The sequence below is a fragment of the Schistocerca americana genome, chromosome 6, assembly GCF_021461395.2.
Source record: "Schistocerca americana isolate TAMUIC-IGC-003095 chromosome 6, iqSchAmer2.1, whole genome shotgun sequence".
In the NCBI taxonomy this organism is placed as follows: Eukaryota; Metazoa; Arthropoda; class Insecta; order Orthoptera; family Acrididae; genus Schistocerca; species Schistocerca americana.
The window spans coordinates 132,686,924-132,704,184 of NC_060124.1; the positions used below are offsets into that span (position 1 = coordinate 132,686,924).

Sequence of the window (17,261 nt, forward strand, 5' to 3'; positions counted from 1 at the left end):
CGGAGATTTATTCCTGGGGCGAGAATATCGCCCTCGGTCGACATCAATGTCCATCAGCTCTGATGGCGACCCAAGGGAGATGTCACGACAGTACAATGGCATCGTCATCGGACTGACCCTGACTAGTCTCCTCAGGTGGCAAAACCATCACCTTCAGCGTCTTTGTCTTGGGGGGTTTAGAATGCAGAACCTTGTCAACAGTTGGAGCTTTACTCGCCTGGGGAGAAGCAGGGGTGTGTTTTCCTACCAGGAAGTACCCCAATGTCAGCAACCAAGGCCTTGTCCGACGTCGTGGGGAGAGCTGCAGGTTGCAAAACAGCCGCAGCAGCACAAGTGCACTGGCACACGCAGGTATTAGTGCTGACACTAGCAACCTCCGTTTGTGTAGCAACAGTGGCCAACTGTGCCGGTTTCTGCAGAGCGGAAGCGAAAGATGTTGTAAACACAGGAGGCTGCATGGCCTTAAAGAGCTTCTTGGCCTCACCATAGGGGATGCGCTTAGATGTTTTGATCTCCTGTATCTTCCGTTCCTCGAGATAGATGGGGCAGACCCGGCTCCAAACAGAGTGACTCCCAGAGCAATTCACGCACTTCACAGGCGATGAACAATCGGCTCCTTCATGGGCAGGCTGACCACATTTACCACAAGTGTCTATCCCATTGCACCCCAACGTAGTATGCCCAAAGCGCTGACATTTAAAACAGCGCATTGGGTTGGGGAAATATGGCCGTACTGGCAAACGTAAGAAACCCGCTTTAACATGCTCTGGGAGTCTCGGGCAATTGAAAATGAGAATAAACGAGTCGGATTTGACTAGGTCCCCATCGACTCGTTTCATAATATGCTGCACGTCGACAATACCTTTAGTCCACTCAGATTTCAACTCGTCCTTGGGGATATCCACTAAGTCCCTACATGTCACAACACCCTTACTATAGCTCAAAGTGGAGTGGAGCTCGGTCTCGATAGCGTACTCTCCGAGACAGGTTGCTTTCCGAAGAGAAGTGACTTGATGGGAACTAGAAGTTTCAACTAACAGAGTCCCAATGCGCAGTCGCTTCACAGATTTCAGTGTTCCTGCAATTGCCTCAAGACCCTTGTGGATGTAAAAGGGTGAAACCCTCTCAAAGCTACCCTCCTTCAGTTTGACAATCAAAAACATTCTGGTTATCAGCATGTGCTCTGTTACGATAGTCTGATAAATCTCTAGTAACACCAGGCGCTGGAAGACTCGCAGCACGAAGTCGCTTTTTCGATGGGGTGTGTTTTCCTACCAGTGGCCCACCCAATCCACTGGTAGGGGGAAATGTAGAGGTCGAAGGGTCCATTGTGGTCCCACGAGCAGCTAGGGAACTAAAGGTCCGCTCAGACAGAGCCCCGCGTGCCTGAGTAAGCCTTATACAACTGGGGTGCGGCAGGTGCCCCAGAGGTTGCCCGCTTACTACTGTTCCACCCCAACAGCCATGCATCTTATAGGCGCGCAGCACACCGTAAGATTTGAGGAGTTTTTATAGAGGTTTACCTTCCTCGCAATCCAGGCGGTCACGCCAAGATTACCATTCCCCGCAGCACACAACATTCCACCGCCGCGCCATACGGTGGTCGCTGAAGCATGTCCGGGGGTTACGGTGACAGGAGACTGGCGGCGCTGACCAGTCCCCATCTTAGGACCCCGGAGTCGCCAAGCCCGTACTCAGCAAACGAATGCTGAGCCCCTGGGGGCAGTTTCCCAGGTGAAAATACACTTCTTCCTGGGTGAAAATACACTGTACCATGGCTGAAAGTACATTTTTTTCCAGGTTAAAGGGCAATATACTGCCCTCGAAGCTGTAATACTTAGGAATTCTTTGAATCGTAAAAGTTTTATACATTGGCATAGAACTTCCAGGTACTTTAGCAACTGAAACCCAGCAAAAAACTACGCGTTTTGGAAAAAATCTTTGATGCGCCTCAAATATGTACACTGCATATTTTCATACTACGAAAGTATAAATAAGAATTTCACCAAATATAGCACGGTAGCTTCCGAAGCATTGAAATCAAGATTAAAATACGCTTTTGTTAGACAATCATAGCTCACGTCACGTGATCTTGCTCGCCAATGACACCAGATATTCAGAGCATTGCGGTGATGTAGTCAGCCAATAGCTACAGCTACATCACTGTTAAGTAGTGTGAACCCACAAATATCAGACGCAATATACGCCGTGAAATAGGTGGGAAAAAGCAGCAAATCGACCCACGGCAAATAATGTATAACTACCAAACACTTCCAGCTCGTTTGAAGTCAAAGAAGAACTTCATCCAGACAGTACGGGTAACACCAGCCTGCACCCCACAGAGCAAATCACACAAGGCCGGCAACTACCGGATGCTACATGGTGAGCAGTGAATAGTTTAAGAACAGGAGTCGCAAAATGCAAAGTACACATGGTTAAATGGGGCCCCTCAGAAGATGACCAGTGTGAATGTGGAGAAACAGAGAGGATTGCACATTTGTTCATGTGGACACGGATGGAGTTTGTTTGCATGCGGAAAATCTTTTTTTGTGCCATAACAAGGCCATTAAAGCTGCAGTGTTTTGTAAGAAGGGAATTTAGACGTTCTTGCCCGGACACGTTAAGTGAATTCAAGTACACAAATACCAAAACTTGATCGTTTTAAATTAGTGTACATACAGTATTGTTACAACGAAAACCCAAGCTTTCGCATTTAATATTGGTCATTAATATTTTTTTTCTTTTTCCTAGGGTTTGGTTAGGCAGGATCAGAGCACAATTTAAACTGCAGCACCTGTATATTTCTGACAAGCACGATTTTAAATTTCACTGCTATCTACCGAACATTTCGTGTATTACCTGGCTGAATAAATGTTCCACCCATATAAAAGCCAGTTACGTGTAAAACTGCTCAAGAACTCACCTAGCTCTTATTTCTGAAGGATAATTATACTTGTGCCATTGCCATTGCATAATTTGTAATTTAAGAAAGAACTAAAATAAATATGAAAACTAACCTTGGAGCTTGGCCTTTTTTAGCGTGTGTTATACTCTTTAAGATATATCAAACACAAATGCGCCAGTAACATTTTAAGTAATGGGCCCCGAAATTTTTCTAAGTGGCTGGTCCTCACAGCGTTAAGTTCTGAATGAGAATCATTCCATTCGTCGCACAATCTCACAAGTAACATAATTCATCTCGCATAAACCGTAATTTGCTCTGAAAATAACGCTTCTTAAATAACCGTCTGCAATATTTTCCCGTGACGTGTTAGAAATGTATACAGTTGGGACGTCACGCTCATCGAAAACAATCTGTTGCTACGAAGTAGTCTTCGTCCTACAGCCTTCGACACATTTTGCTGTTGGCAGACGCTTGTAATGCACTGTGTTTTATTTATTTATTTTTTTACTGTCGTAAAGGGCGCGTTTTCTTCACAACTAAAGTTTTATTTTGGTATTATTTTCACGATATGTTTTATTGCTACAGTATTATTACGCAGTAGCGGACTGAAGTAAAATTCTTGGTTAAAGTATCAGATCTTACCAGCAAAATAACCTTTATCTCAAAATTAAAACAATGAAAAATCCCCGGAATTCAAAAAAATTCCCGGGTTTTTCCCGCATTTTTTCGGATGAAAAAATTTAAGTGTTTTCCCCGGAGCGTATACACCCCGATCACCTGATTATTCTTATCCTAAACTTTTTTTAAGATATAGCACAATCAGTCTTCATACTCACGAAAAACTTTACAGTAACTCTAAGGCCACAATGACAGACTGATCTCAATGCCGTGGTACACATCTCAGATCATTTACTGTCTACAAAGAATCACTATGAGCACTAAGTGATCTGCAAAAGTCTGTACACATAATTTCACACCTTTACAAAACCTTTTCTGGCTGATGACCCCCACAAAAATGTTGAAAGTTAATTGCTTATTACATTTTCGCTGTTCATGAAGTGTAACTGCTACATGAAGCATGATGTTTTATTACTTCTTTGTCATTGTGTTCATAACATTTTGCAGATAGTATACACATACACCACTACATGTACCAGAGAAATTACATCCATTACATGACACTGTTTCGAAGATTGATGTCATAAGCACTGACATGCGTCAAAAACTACCTCATTATGCAAGACATTTAAATTTATTACTTTGTTACACTTTTTGCAGTCCATATCCACATCTGCCGCTGAATGTATGTACCACAATATAACATTGTACAAAACACAGTTTGGGCGATAAGCACTGAGATGTGTGAGAAACTGCCACATCACGCATGAAGTTTTAATTTATTTCTTCTGTACTACGAACTTTATTCATGACATGTTTCGGAGACAGTAGGTATATATCATTGAATGTATCTGCAAAATTATATCATTGTACAGCATATCATTTAGGATGGATGTCAAACATTTGCTGGGTGAAACTGGCTAGACATACAGACAAATATGTGTACAAATGAGAGTGAAAATGTGTGTTTAATATAGTCGATATGTGCACATTCATGCAAGCCACAGGTGAAAAAAGTTCATCTTAACCCCTAAATAATTTCACCCAAATTTGGCACACATATTGGATACAATTTGGAAGAAATGCTGTAGGGAGAAGTACCACCAGCCTCCAACAGAGTTGAGTGTGATAACGTGGAAAGAAAACTGAGGCGAGGAGATCGACAGATAGTGACGGGGAAGGAGGAGAGTGGCACAGATACGAGGAGATGGACAGAGATGGGAGGGGGAGGGAGAAGAGATAGGCAGAGAGGTGGTGGAGGGGGGAGGAGGAGATGAACAGATTGAGGAGGAGGAGGAGGAAATGGACAGAGAGGGAAGAGGAGGAGATGGATAGAGAGGGGCAGGAGTAAATGGACAGAGGATGGGAGTGCAGAATGTGGACAAAGAGAGAGGGCAGTGGAGATGCACATATAGAGGGTGGAGGAGGAAAGGGATTGGTACAAGACTGGAATAAACAAATATCTAAGCAACACCAAACAGTCAGCTAGTTAGCAATAAGATCGATTCAGCGGGTGCATGTAGTTGGAACTGCGCAGCTTCTGTCACATCACTGTCACAGCCATCTTAAACATCTGTGAGTAAATCATAAAAATGTCTAAGACAAACATAATGAGTTGACAATAAAAAAAAGAAAATTAGAAAAATGTATGTGATAATAATAAGTTATGCATCTCATTTAGCATAAATGAAGGAAAACGAATTTTTCTATCATCTACCAGGTCCACATTTACTTACTTCAAACTTACAAAAATATTTGCATATATATCAGTCTTTAGTGTAGTGTTAGCCGTATTTTGAACTAGACAGAAGAACTAACCAAGCAAGCCATTTACAAACTACAGTGATTCGTTCATTGTAATTTCATCTATTGTCAATTTTAGTGTTCATTTCTAAGATGGGTACTAGGAAATATACAACACTGCTGTAACAGAAGTGTCTTCTATTTTTCAATAAAACAAGAATAACTGGAACACTGTTGACAGAAATATAAACCAAGAAAAGGAGTTCACAAACTAGACTTCACAACCGTTTGTTGCTTCACTGAAACAAAGATTTTTCTCTTTTCGAATCTGATGACATTAGAGCATCCATATATCTCAGCGGAGGTCCCAAATTATCAAATTGTCTAGGTTATCATAAATAGTACACTAAAATATAACTCAACAATTCAGTGTGAATCTTTTTTCACACATCTGAACACAAACTGAAATTCATAGCTACCAGTTTCTCACTTGCAATAAATTTGTGACTAAGTGACAACTGCCACACACCAAAGTAAGTCTCACAACAAACTTAATATGTATCAGAAATAAAAGACAAAAATGAAGAAAGACTGTTGCTTTTTACAGGGGACTGACAGGTGGCATATATATAAATTTTTATGATAATTTCATATGGAGTGAATCTAAAATGTGTATGAGATCCACAACCAATATGTCATTTCAAAAACTAAATTTTTCAAGAGCATGCCTGCAACAATGTTTCTGGTGACTATAGAACTGGAGATATTAAATATCATTCCTCTTAAATTTTTTTTCTGATGCACGAAAGGTTAGAAACAAAATAAATAGGCCTATGGCACCAAATATGGCTCCATGAAGTGTTAATCGCTGCAGCTATAGTAATCTAAAAAATCATCTATCCTCTCTTTTTTAAAAAAAAAAAACTGAGGAGGAAAGGAGTATGTGGCACAAGTTAGATAAAAGGAGGGATCAGCTGACAGGATATCTCTTAAAGCATCAAGGAACAGTTAGTTTGGTAAAAACTGCAGAGAGAAAACAGTAAGCTGGTTAATATGACAGTAGGTTCCAGTATATAGTAATGCAGATATGGAAATATACTTGAACAAATTATATTAGCATGGGGAGCTGCATCAAACCAATCTTCTGGGGGACACCAAATCATTCATGTTTTTTGCAGTCTAATATGACAGTATAAGTTAGCAAATAATTTATTCCACACATCCTTAACATACTGTACTGAGAAATGACACTATTTGTTGCAGTCTATCTATCTCTTTCATGCACATTAAAAGGTACATCATTGTAGTAGCTGCTTGTTTTCAACCTGAATAAATTAATAAAGGTCTCATTATCAATGGAAATTAATTTGAATATACCATAATCACAAAGTATTTTTTTTTTTTAAAGAGCCCTCTACTAACGGAATGGTACTAAAGCTCAAATAATTTGGTTCAAGATTTTGGTCCACAGAATCCTCAACAATTCACAAATTTACTCCAGTAATCCCCTCCTGCACAAATTTTATTTTCTAATAATTGGAAAATTATGTTACGCATGAATGCTGTACATCAGTAATGCAGTCGCTCGAGCTGTTAACGAACACAAATTTAAAAATGTAATTAAAATCTGCCTCATACTACCACGGTTGCGATTTCACTGAATTCCTTGCACAATATATTGGAAACTTAAGAAACGACGACAAATTTTCATCACGTTAACCACTGTCATTCTTGACATTGAATTTTCTCAAATTACTGCCCATTAAGTAAACAATGCTGTTAAACACTGTTCTGTAGAAAAGTGTGAGCATGTGTTCGATCTCAGGTTTATGAAGCGTTCGTAGAGTAATGAGCTTTTCTACTCTTACACTCATGCAGTTTGTAAGCTTAGTTTCGTACACGAGCAAAACTAATTAGTGACATTTGGTATAATGGACGCTATTTCGCATCTTTCGTCGACATGTGCTCAACGAATCTTGGAAACCAACTCAAAAAGTGTTACAGATTACGTCTCTGCAATGACACGTTCACATAATCTGGAATAGTTATTGACAGATCAGCAGAGCACACACAAATATCCTATTTTACGTTCAAATATCCGCTCCATGGCTCTAGGCTGCAAAAATAAACAATATAAAGCTTCCTCCCTTTCTCCAACACTATTTCACTGAATGTCAAAACATTGATGGGCAAATATTTCAAGACAGTAAAATCAACAATAAAATAACAATTATCCTGAAAGTTATACAAGACGCTACTGCAGACAACTATCCTAATAATCGCACTGAAATTACAATAGCTACACCCTTTTATATTCGTTTGTGGTATTTTGATGCACGGTGTTGGTAAGAACCACCTGCAAGGTAAAGGTATGCACGTGTGACTGACTATTTAATATAAACAGTGTTGTATTTTTCGATTGCACGATCAAGTACATAATCCAGATGCACTGAAAAACGTCATCGGGTACTCACGGATATTCTCCGTCATTATTATCCTAATAGTATAGGAAAAGTAATATTTAAAATGAAACTTACCTGCCGGCTGGCCGTATATTACAGGTGTCTTCTGTGAAATTTGAATTGGCGTTCGAGGTTTGTCTTTTGTAAATCGAGTATTGTACTTTCGATACAAAATTCGATTCGCAGCAGAAGGCTGGTGTTGTAGTGCCGGATAGTGCATTAAAAATGGTGGTGAAAGACAAAGAAGAAGTTTCCGAGCAGATAGAATGGAATGTTGAAACAGAAGTGCAGTTATTTTATGCTATGATTGGCCACAAACCCGTTGGTGAGTAGTTTTCATCCTTCTCAGTCTTCAACGTATCTATTCTCCCTAACCTAAACATATGTAAACAATTGAAATGGAATTGTATAATTTTGTCGTTTGGCAACCATACGCCTTTTTAATGAATGATAGTACTGTAACTTAGGCAAATTACACTGCTCCGGCTTTCAGTTAATTCATTTTGTGTATTATTCAGGTGTTAACAAGCACTTCCAGATGGCTTGCATCCTTGAGAAGTTCAGAAATGCTCTGAATAAAGACGTTTCATCAAAAGTTATATGGGATCATTTGGACACAATGTATGACATGCAGGCCTTGGTATGTGTGCTTATTTGATATGAACCAAATAGTAATAGAATCTCTCTCTCTCTCTCTCATATTATACCTTCCTGTGTGTGTGTGTGTGTGTGTGTGTGTGTGTGTGTTTTGAGAGAGAGCTCTGCCAAATCTTCTATCGGTGAAATCTTGTGAACATATATGATTGAGGTTTTGTTATGTACTGCTAATCATGGAAGAGGAATTACAGACCTTGGTTGTTGTACTGCAGACTGATCTATAGCTTAGCTTGAGGTCTAGACTGTGTTGTGTAAGATAGAATTTGGTTGATAGTTGGCAAAGTTGAGGACTGTGAATATGAAATAAAGGTTGCAATACCAGGTGATCTGTGACACACCCCAATGCCTATGTTTGCATGACATTTAACTCAATTTTCGTAACAAATAAATGAAATTGAAATGCAAAATCAGTAAAGGTTTATTACAAAACAGGCAAATCTCCTGTCAGTATTTTGGTGCTTATACAGTACATCTATTATGAAAAATGCATGGAGGGCATTAAATATTTCTTATCAGTTTTCTTTTTAATCTTATTCATTCACTGTTACTACTTTCATCTATTAACAACAGTCTCCAGATCAAAAACTGACATAGCAGCAAATGTAACACGTAATAATGCATATGTTGAGAAAATATCCCCCATCAGAAAAAGTAGTTTTCTTTCACAATGCATGTTTTTTCATGTGCCGTAAGATGTCGAATGGCATGCTATGTCAGTCTGAAGATGATTATTGTTAAGATCTAAGCTTTGTAATCAGTCATCAATTTCAGTGTGTCCACAGTATAAATTGAGGTTTTAGAGAATAGTTCTTCTGGTGTATTGCGTAATCACTGTCTTTCTGCAGTAGTTATTCAGTATGTCTACAAACATTATTCAGTGTACTTTAAAGTGAATACAGTAAGGGACAAAGTCTCTTAAAATCTCATAGAATATAGTCTGTGTGACACCAAGCTCCATGTCTGAGCATGTACAAGTATTTGCACATCACGTAAACATTATAGAGATGGTTACTGTCATGCTGAGTCAGTATAGATAGTTCAACATGCTATTAGTGGACTCGTGGAGCACTGAACGTTCTGTCAGAGATTTTACAGTGAATAATGTCCTCTAGGTCACAGATAACAATGCAGGGGTCGAGAAGAAATTTTTGGTACTTGTCATCAGTTTTGGCCAGTGATGTAATGTCAATGACTGCTGTCCCATCACCTTTTGGTGCACATATTCATAGTTTTGTTGTTTGCTGATGAAGCCAGTAAATGTGATAGTAAAAGAAAACAGGTTGTGGTGACACATTGATCTGTAGCTTAGCGTGAGGTATAGTTTAGACTGGAAAATAATAGTTTAGTTGTGAGTTGGCAAAGCCAACAAATGTGATACTAAAAATACCTGGTTGCGGTGACAGACTGATCTGTAGCTTAGACTTTTAAATTGCCAAGAACATTTCGTTGTTGTCGCCATGTAGTTTATGGTGTTTGTCACTTCAACCAGTGATTAACTTCCTGAAAATTAACTGACTGGCACTGCCTAACTTCAAAATGTAATATATGATTTAATTGTTAGATAACATTGTCAGATCTTACAGAGACCTACTGCTGTAGATTGGTCATAGAGGCCACTTGCAGAAGAAACTGAAGAGAGGTTGTAGGACACAGTTGTCATTATTCTAGAGCCAATGAGAAGCCATTACTGTATTAAAAAGTTTCTTCCTATTACATTTAAACTTTGTATGTAGGTTTTCACAGGCTGGATTTGTCTTCCAAGTCTGCGCCAGTTCAGGTTTTCCACCATCTCAGAGATGGCCCTCACAAACCTGTGACCTTTCCTGCCATCCTGCTTTGTATAGATCCAAACTCTCCCGTCAGTCCTATTTATTGTGTGTCCCGTACACTGGAGCAAAAGCCTAGGCTGGGTTATGTGAGTGTTTTGTAAGCAATCTCCTTCGTAGATTGATCGTATTTTCACAGTATCCTGCCAATGAACTGAGGTCTGGCACTTGGTTTACCTACCACTGGCTGTGTGAATGTTCTGCTTTATATCTTCTCAAACTGTTACATGCATGTATTTGTATTACTTGACAGGTTCCAGTTGTGACTCATTGTAGTCAACAGATAAGTTACATTTTGTTTTGTCAGCTGGAAAATTTTACATTTCTTACTTTTACTGTTTGAAGAAAATTACCACTCATTGCATCACTGCAGAATGTTCTGAAGATCTGACTAAATATTTGTGTAGCGTTTTTCAGACAGGACTTCCTTATAGATAACTGCTTCATCCACACAAAATCTGAGTTGACTATTAATATTGTCTGCCTGGTCACTAACATACCACATGAACATGAATGGTCCCTTGGGCATACTGAAAGTTACTTTTGCATTAGTTGATGGCTCTCCATCCAAGATAACTTGCCACATTCTCCTGACAAAGAAATCCACAATCCACTCACAAATGGAAGGAAAGGAAAAACCATAATGGTTGGAACATGGAATGTGCTGACACTTCTAGAACAAGGCAAATAATTAAAAAAAAAAAGTGAAATGCACTAAAACAAACGGGTTGTACTTGGTATGAGTGAAGCAAGGTGGGGAACTGGTGGAGAGAGTAAGTTTTGCTACTTATAAGAGAGCTGGCTCTTATAAGAGTTGGAATACTAATAGTCAAGAAAATAAATGGAAATGTCATAAGAGTTTGAGTGTAAATGAAAGACTGAAAGCTAATTGACATCCTGACAAAGAGTTAGAGGAGTGCTATGAGTAGATAGGGAAAGTAATGGAAGAGGAGGAAATAGGAGCATACATAATAGTTATGGGAAACACAAATGCAGTTGTGTGCGAGGTAAGAGAGAGGGCAAATTTCTTCTGGAGTGACAGTTGTGGCTGGAGGAACAACAAAGGATAGGTGTTAGTAAACTTCTATAAAAGGAACAATCTGATGGTAGGAGGCAGCTTGTTAGAGCACCACACAAGTAGGGGGTAAACTTGGAAATCAAAACTCAATGACTGTTTATGAAACCAACAGAGGTCTATGAATAGCTTGAGAAATGCTAAAAGTTACCAAGGAGCAGATATCTGCTCAGAACACAACCTAGCTATTGGAAAGCTACATATTATTCTAAAGATGGTCTAGGAAGGTACAAAGAGGGTAACATTAAATTTACAAACAATAAAGAAAGAGGGAAAACCTGAAGTAAAAGATTACTTACGGGAAGACTGAGAATCAGTGAGCCAGGCAATATTTTTGATAGACTGAAAAACTTTAAAGAGTTATTGGAACAAGTGCTATGAATAAAACCTAGAGAGAATGGGGAAAGTATGGATAACAGACAAAATGATTTGTAAAGTAGAGGAAAGAAGGAAGTGAAAATTATAAATACTGAAGAGGGGGAAAAAAGAATGTATAAGACCATAAATAATAGCATTAAGAAAGCTGATAGGTTGAGCTAGATAGAAGTGAATTGGGAAGAAATTAACATCAAATGATTTGTTAGAGATGACAGGTATTACTTAGTTTATAAAGAAGCATTGGGGTTGATGTGTGAAAAGGAGAGATGAAAGAGGGTCGTGGAGATAGAAATGGAGGATTGTAGGATGGTTAATGAACCTCACGAAGTAAAGGAGAGATGGAAAGAATATGTCATTTTGTTATATGAATACAGTGAAGACAAAAGTCGGAGCAATTTGAACTGGAGGTAGGTAGGGCAACAACATTCTATTTGAGTGAGTGGGAGTTAGCTCGTAAGGAGGTGAAAAACGGGAAAGACACATTGCTTGCTGTATTGCCTGCAGAAATATGTAAAACCTTCGATGAAAAAGGAATGGAATAACTGTTAGAAATAAGTACGGGAATATACTGAAATGGGGAGTGGCCTAACAACTTCGATCTTGGTACCCTCCGAAAGAAAAACAACATAAGAAAATGTAAGGAATATAAAACTTCAAGTCTGACACCACATGCGACCATTGTTTTACTGAGAGTGGTAATCAGAAGGATATATAGCAATCTGAATAGCTTCATTGGTGAAGAGGATGTGGTTTCAGAAAAGGGGTAGTCACAAGAGATGCTGTAGGCTTACAAAGTCCTTGGAGAAAGGTACATTGAAAAGAATAAGGAGTTAATGCTATTTTCATTAATTTGGGAGAAAGCCTTTTCTAGGATGAGGTGGGTTAAACTCATGCTTAACCCAAGAAAACACTGCATTGACTGGAAAAAAAGTAAAGTGGCTAAAGAGCTATATTTAAGGAAAAATCTGGAGTTGCTTTCTCCAGCAACGGGACATGTCTGTATCCAATAGCATTCATATTACTGAATGAACACAACATATTTGTTTATAATTTTAATTTTATGCGATAAAGATTGAGTGTTAATATTAGTGAGATTGCTAGAGTGTGGATGTAAATATAAATGGGATTTCGTTTTGCCGATGAACTCAAAGAAAATAAAAAAATATATAAAAAAACTGACACATCACAAAGGATTTATCCAGATGGGACGGATATCAGTAGAAGGGATGTGCGTGCATGTACAGACAAACAAATTACAATTTCAGAAAAAATGGAAAAAATGGGTGATTTATTCAAGGGAAAGAGCTACACAGATTGAGCAAGTCAATAATGTGTTGGTCCTTCTCTGGCCCTTGTGCAAGAAGTTTGGCTTGGCATTGATTGATAATAGTTGTTGGATTCCCTCCTGAGGGATATAATGCCAAATTCTGCCTAATAAGTGCATTAGATTATTAAAATCAAGCTGGTTGGAGGACTTTACACATAACACCCCAAATGTGACCAATTGGGGAGAGATCTGGCGACCTTTCTGGCAAAGATACGGTTTTGGCAAGCACAAAGGCAAACCGTAAAAACTCCCATCATGTACGGGCAGGCAATATCTTGCTGAAATGTACCCCAGGATGGCTTGCTATGAAGATAAACAAAAAGGAGTGTAGAAGATCATTGATAAATCACTGTGCTGTGAAGGTGCTGTGGATGACCATCAAAGGGATCTTCCTGTGAAACTAAATGGCACCCCAGACCATCACTCCTGGTTGTCAGTCTGTATGGTCAGGTTGGTATGCCACTGCTGTCTGGGGCATCTCCAAGCACGTCAGGCATTTCCAGACACATCTTTACTATTCATCAGCACTCATTTCAACGTGGTTCTTCTCACTGAAGACTATTTTACTCCACTCAATGACATTACAGGCTGAAGACTTGTCTGGAGACATCCCAGACAGCGGTGGGATACTAACCTGACTGTCACGTACCATACAGAAATGAGTGATGGCCTGATGTACATTTAGTTTTTACAGCAAGGGCCCTTTGGTTGTCACCTGTGGCATCATTACAGCACAGCAGTACGTTGGTGATACTCTATGCCCTGAACCCTCCACCTCCACACCTCCACCCCTTCCCCCCCTTCATGGAGAGCCATCCTGGGCTTACATTTCAGTAAGATAATGCCTGCCTGCACACGGTGAGAGTTTCTACTGCTTGTCTTTGTGCTTGCCAAACCTGACCTTGGCCAGAAGGATTGCCGGATCTCTCCCCAATTTAGAAAATGTAAAGCATTATGGGGAAGGACCTCCAACCATCTCATGATTTTTCATGAATTTGGCACGATATGCTTCAGGAGGACATCTAACAACTCTACTAATTGATGCCAAGCAGGATAACTGCTTGCATAGGAGCCAGTGCTGGACTCACATGTTATTGACTTGCTTAATTTGTGAAGCTCTTTCTCTTGAATAAATAACTCAGTTTTTCTAAAATTGTAATTGTTTGCTTGTATGTACATGTAGATCACATCTATTGATTTCCATCTCATTTGGATAATTCCTTCATGCTACATCTTTCTTTCTTTCTTTTTTTGTCTTGGTGTATTTTACATGGATTAAAGCTGTGTGCTGCACTAAGGCTATGATCCAAAACCTTGCTGTCTGTGGGCAAGGCTCTAACCCATTTAATTCCCAAATAAGACACACAACCCATCCTCAAAGCTTCACTTCTGCTAGACATCAGTCTTATTTTACATACCTTATAGAAACTGTCTTTTGTACCTTGCTGGAACAACACTCCTGGAAGAAAGAATACTGCAGAAAAATTGTAGGCTGTGACTAAGCCATTTCTCCACAATATTCTTTCTTCCAGGAGTCCTGTTCCAGCATGGTATGTGAGTGTGTCCATGAGGTATGGAAAGTAGGAGTGAGAGATAGCAGCTGTGAGGACAGATGGAGAGTCATGTCGGGGTAGCTCATTTAATGTTATCCATAAGTATCAAGTTTCTGGGTCCAGTCCCAGTGTGGCATACAGTTTTAATCCCAGGAAATTTCAAAGCAGCACATTCTCTTCTCAGAATATTTTAATGAGCCCCCAATAACCATTGGTTTTTGAAAAAACATCACCATCAGTATTCTCAGAAGGAGAAACACCCTACTGACTGCTTAATTATGGAATCTTTGTGTATACCTAAATCATTTGAGGTGATGCTGGAAAAGGTCCTGTGGAGAGTTCACAGTAGATGCAACTGCCCTCCCCCAATCTGTCTCCAGTTAAGATAACATTCTATCTCTAATGGCTGTGATGTAAGTGACACGTTCAACTTCAACCTTTCCTTTCTAGTACCTTAAAATTTCCTGACATTTTCTCATTTTCATATGAAGTAATAATGCTTGTGTCCAAAGCCAGTGCAGATATTTCACGTCACTATCGGTGCTTGATCATTGGAATAGCGCTCTACTTTGGTTTGAAAATATGTTATTTTAGATTGCTTATAAGATTGACATTACTTATATTTTTTGTTGGAAACTTTGCTCTGCTATTTTCTTTTGTACATACTTTTGATGCCACTGTTTCTTTTCTCATCATATCTTCCTTTTATCTTTCAAGGATGACACCGAGAACCTGCCCTTCCCTAATGATGATAAGGACTTTTGTCTTCCTGAAACAGAGTTTGGTGATTTGATGGAAGAAAAAGTGAACTCGGGCTCTAGTATGGAACAATCATCCACGGATAATGAGGTCAAGAAAGAGCCAAAAGCTGTGAAAGATGTAATTAAAAAGGAAGTGAACAACAAAGAGGTAAAGGAACCTGTCGTGAAAAAAGAAGGAAAAGAAATCAAAGACACATTCAAGGAAATAAAAAGGGAGTCCAAGGAACATACAAAGGAACCCAAGAAAATCAGCAAAGACAAAGACTTTAGAAGAGAAAGTAAAGACAGTAAAGATGGAAAAAAGGAAAACAAGAAGGAAGTTAGGGAAACGCCGAAAGAAATTAAGGTAGAATCTTTGGAGAGTAAAGATGTCAGGTCACATAAGGTACACCGAACAAGCACAAAAGAAAGAAGGGAGAGTAAGAAAGATGATACAGACAAGGATGATACTGCAGCCACGTCTTCCATAAAGAAAGAACGCTCCAAGGACTCACACGAACATAGACAGGAAGATACCCCAAAACGTATTGCTAGTGGTGTTGGGAACAGTAGCAGTGGTGGGGGTGGTGGAGCAAACAGTGGGAGTGGCACTGGTGGAGGTGGTAGTGGTAGCAGTAGTAGCAGCAGCAAGCGTTCAACAAGGGGCGCTCTGAAGCCAGATGATGTAAGTTCCAGCAAGTCATCGAGTCCGATCAGCGCACCTACTCCTCCCCCATACAAAAGGAGAAGAACATGACAATTACGGCGGTATTAGATGCTTCCAAGTTTTGTTTTGTGAAGCACCTTGAGACTTCAGTATTTGTATTAGTAATGTCTTAAACAGCTTTACATCCAGAAGGAATAATTTCTCTTTCACAAAGAGATAATTTTACCATTCTTTAAAGGAAGTAATGTTTCTGTGTGCATGCATGAGTTGAAATTACAAATGCAAGTAATTCATGTCGAGGAAATTTATGGTTAAATGGGTCCAGGCAATAATATTTCAAGTTACATAACAGGAAGATGAAATCATATAATCCTAAGAAGATCCCATACCAATGTGTATAAATGACCACTTGTGGGAAATATGAAGAAGCTTACAGAAAAAGATGATGGCAACTTCTGATTCAAGACAAACATCCATCACTCTCAACAATGACTGTAATCTTAACCTCTTCGTGTACTGGCAAATAGGCTGTGTTTGATGTATAAGACATATTACCTTGCTGGTTGGTGTGTGTTTTATGCAGGCTATGAAGCTTGTTTATTTGTTCTGTAGAAACAATGTTGTTATATTTTGTTGTTCTTTGCTTTATGTAAGAAAACACAAATTTTCCTGTGATTTGGTTGTTTGAAAATGTGGATTGTGACTTCAGTATGGTCTTCTGCTTTTATAATTAGTAGTCATCATGAATCTATTCTACAGCTAAAAAGTATGTATCTCAGTAAGATCTGACTATAGGAAAAGGGACATAATTGTGTTTTAGCAGTTAAATTATTCAAGTATTTATTTAACATATTGTCTGATCATAAATGCAATGAAATATTTTGTGTACAGAGCTGCCAAGAAGTAGATGCATTGTTGCGTGCACACCATAATCTAATGCAGTATTTGAGTAGCGAAATTGTGTGCAGCAATTAATAAAAGCATGTTGAGTTCAGCAGAAGCAAAATCATTGATTGTGAATGAGGTTTGTATCAGAGTGAGAGTGACGTAGTTGCATAATTTTGACATCAATTCAAATAGTTTATGGTGCTTGATAGAATTAGAAAACAAATCTTAACACACACTTTAGGTACAATAGGTATCTGTTGAAATGTCACACAAAGCTGAATTGGTTCAGTTAAATGTGCAACATTTCTGTAGTACAGAATAATCTATAGATTTGAAGTTAGTTATAAATATACAAAATATTGGCTATAGTGGTGCATTTTAAAATTGGCTCAGAGACTGGTAATAAATATGTTCTTAATAAT

General features: G+C 39.0%; 1 protein-coding gene across 2 annotated transcripts; it reads left to right on the forward strand.

Annotated features, from left to right (window-relative positions):
• Positions 1-7,599: 7,599 nt before the first annotated feature.
• Positions 7,600-16,943, forward strand: LOC124619562 (chromatin modification-related protein EAF7). Of its 2 annotated transcripts, none has more exons than XM_047146050.1 (4): positions 7,600-7,635; positions 7,828-8,053; positions 8,247-8,368; positions 15,262-16,943. In XM_047146050.1, exons 2-4 carry the CDS (start codon positions 7,954-7,956, stop codon positions 16,039-16,041), a joined length of 1,002 nt encoding a protein of 333 aa, XP_047002006.1. In that variant the 5' UTR covers positions 7,600-7,635; positions 7,828-7,953; the 3' UTR covers positions 16,042-16,943. The 2 variants fall into 2 exon arrangements, with proteins under 2 accessions (XP_047002006.1, XP_047002005.1); XM_047146049.1 differs by having other exon boundaries at positions 7,615-7,732.
• Positions 16,944-17,261: the final 318 nt, after the last annotated feature.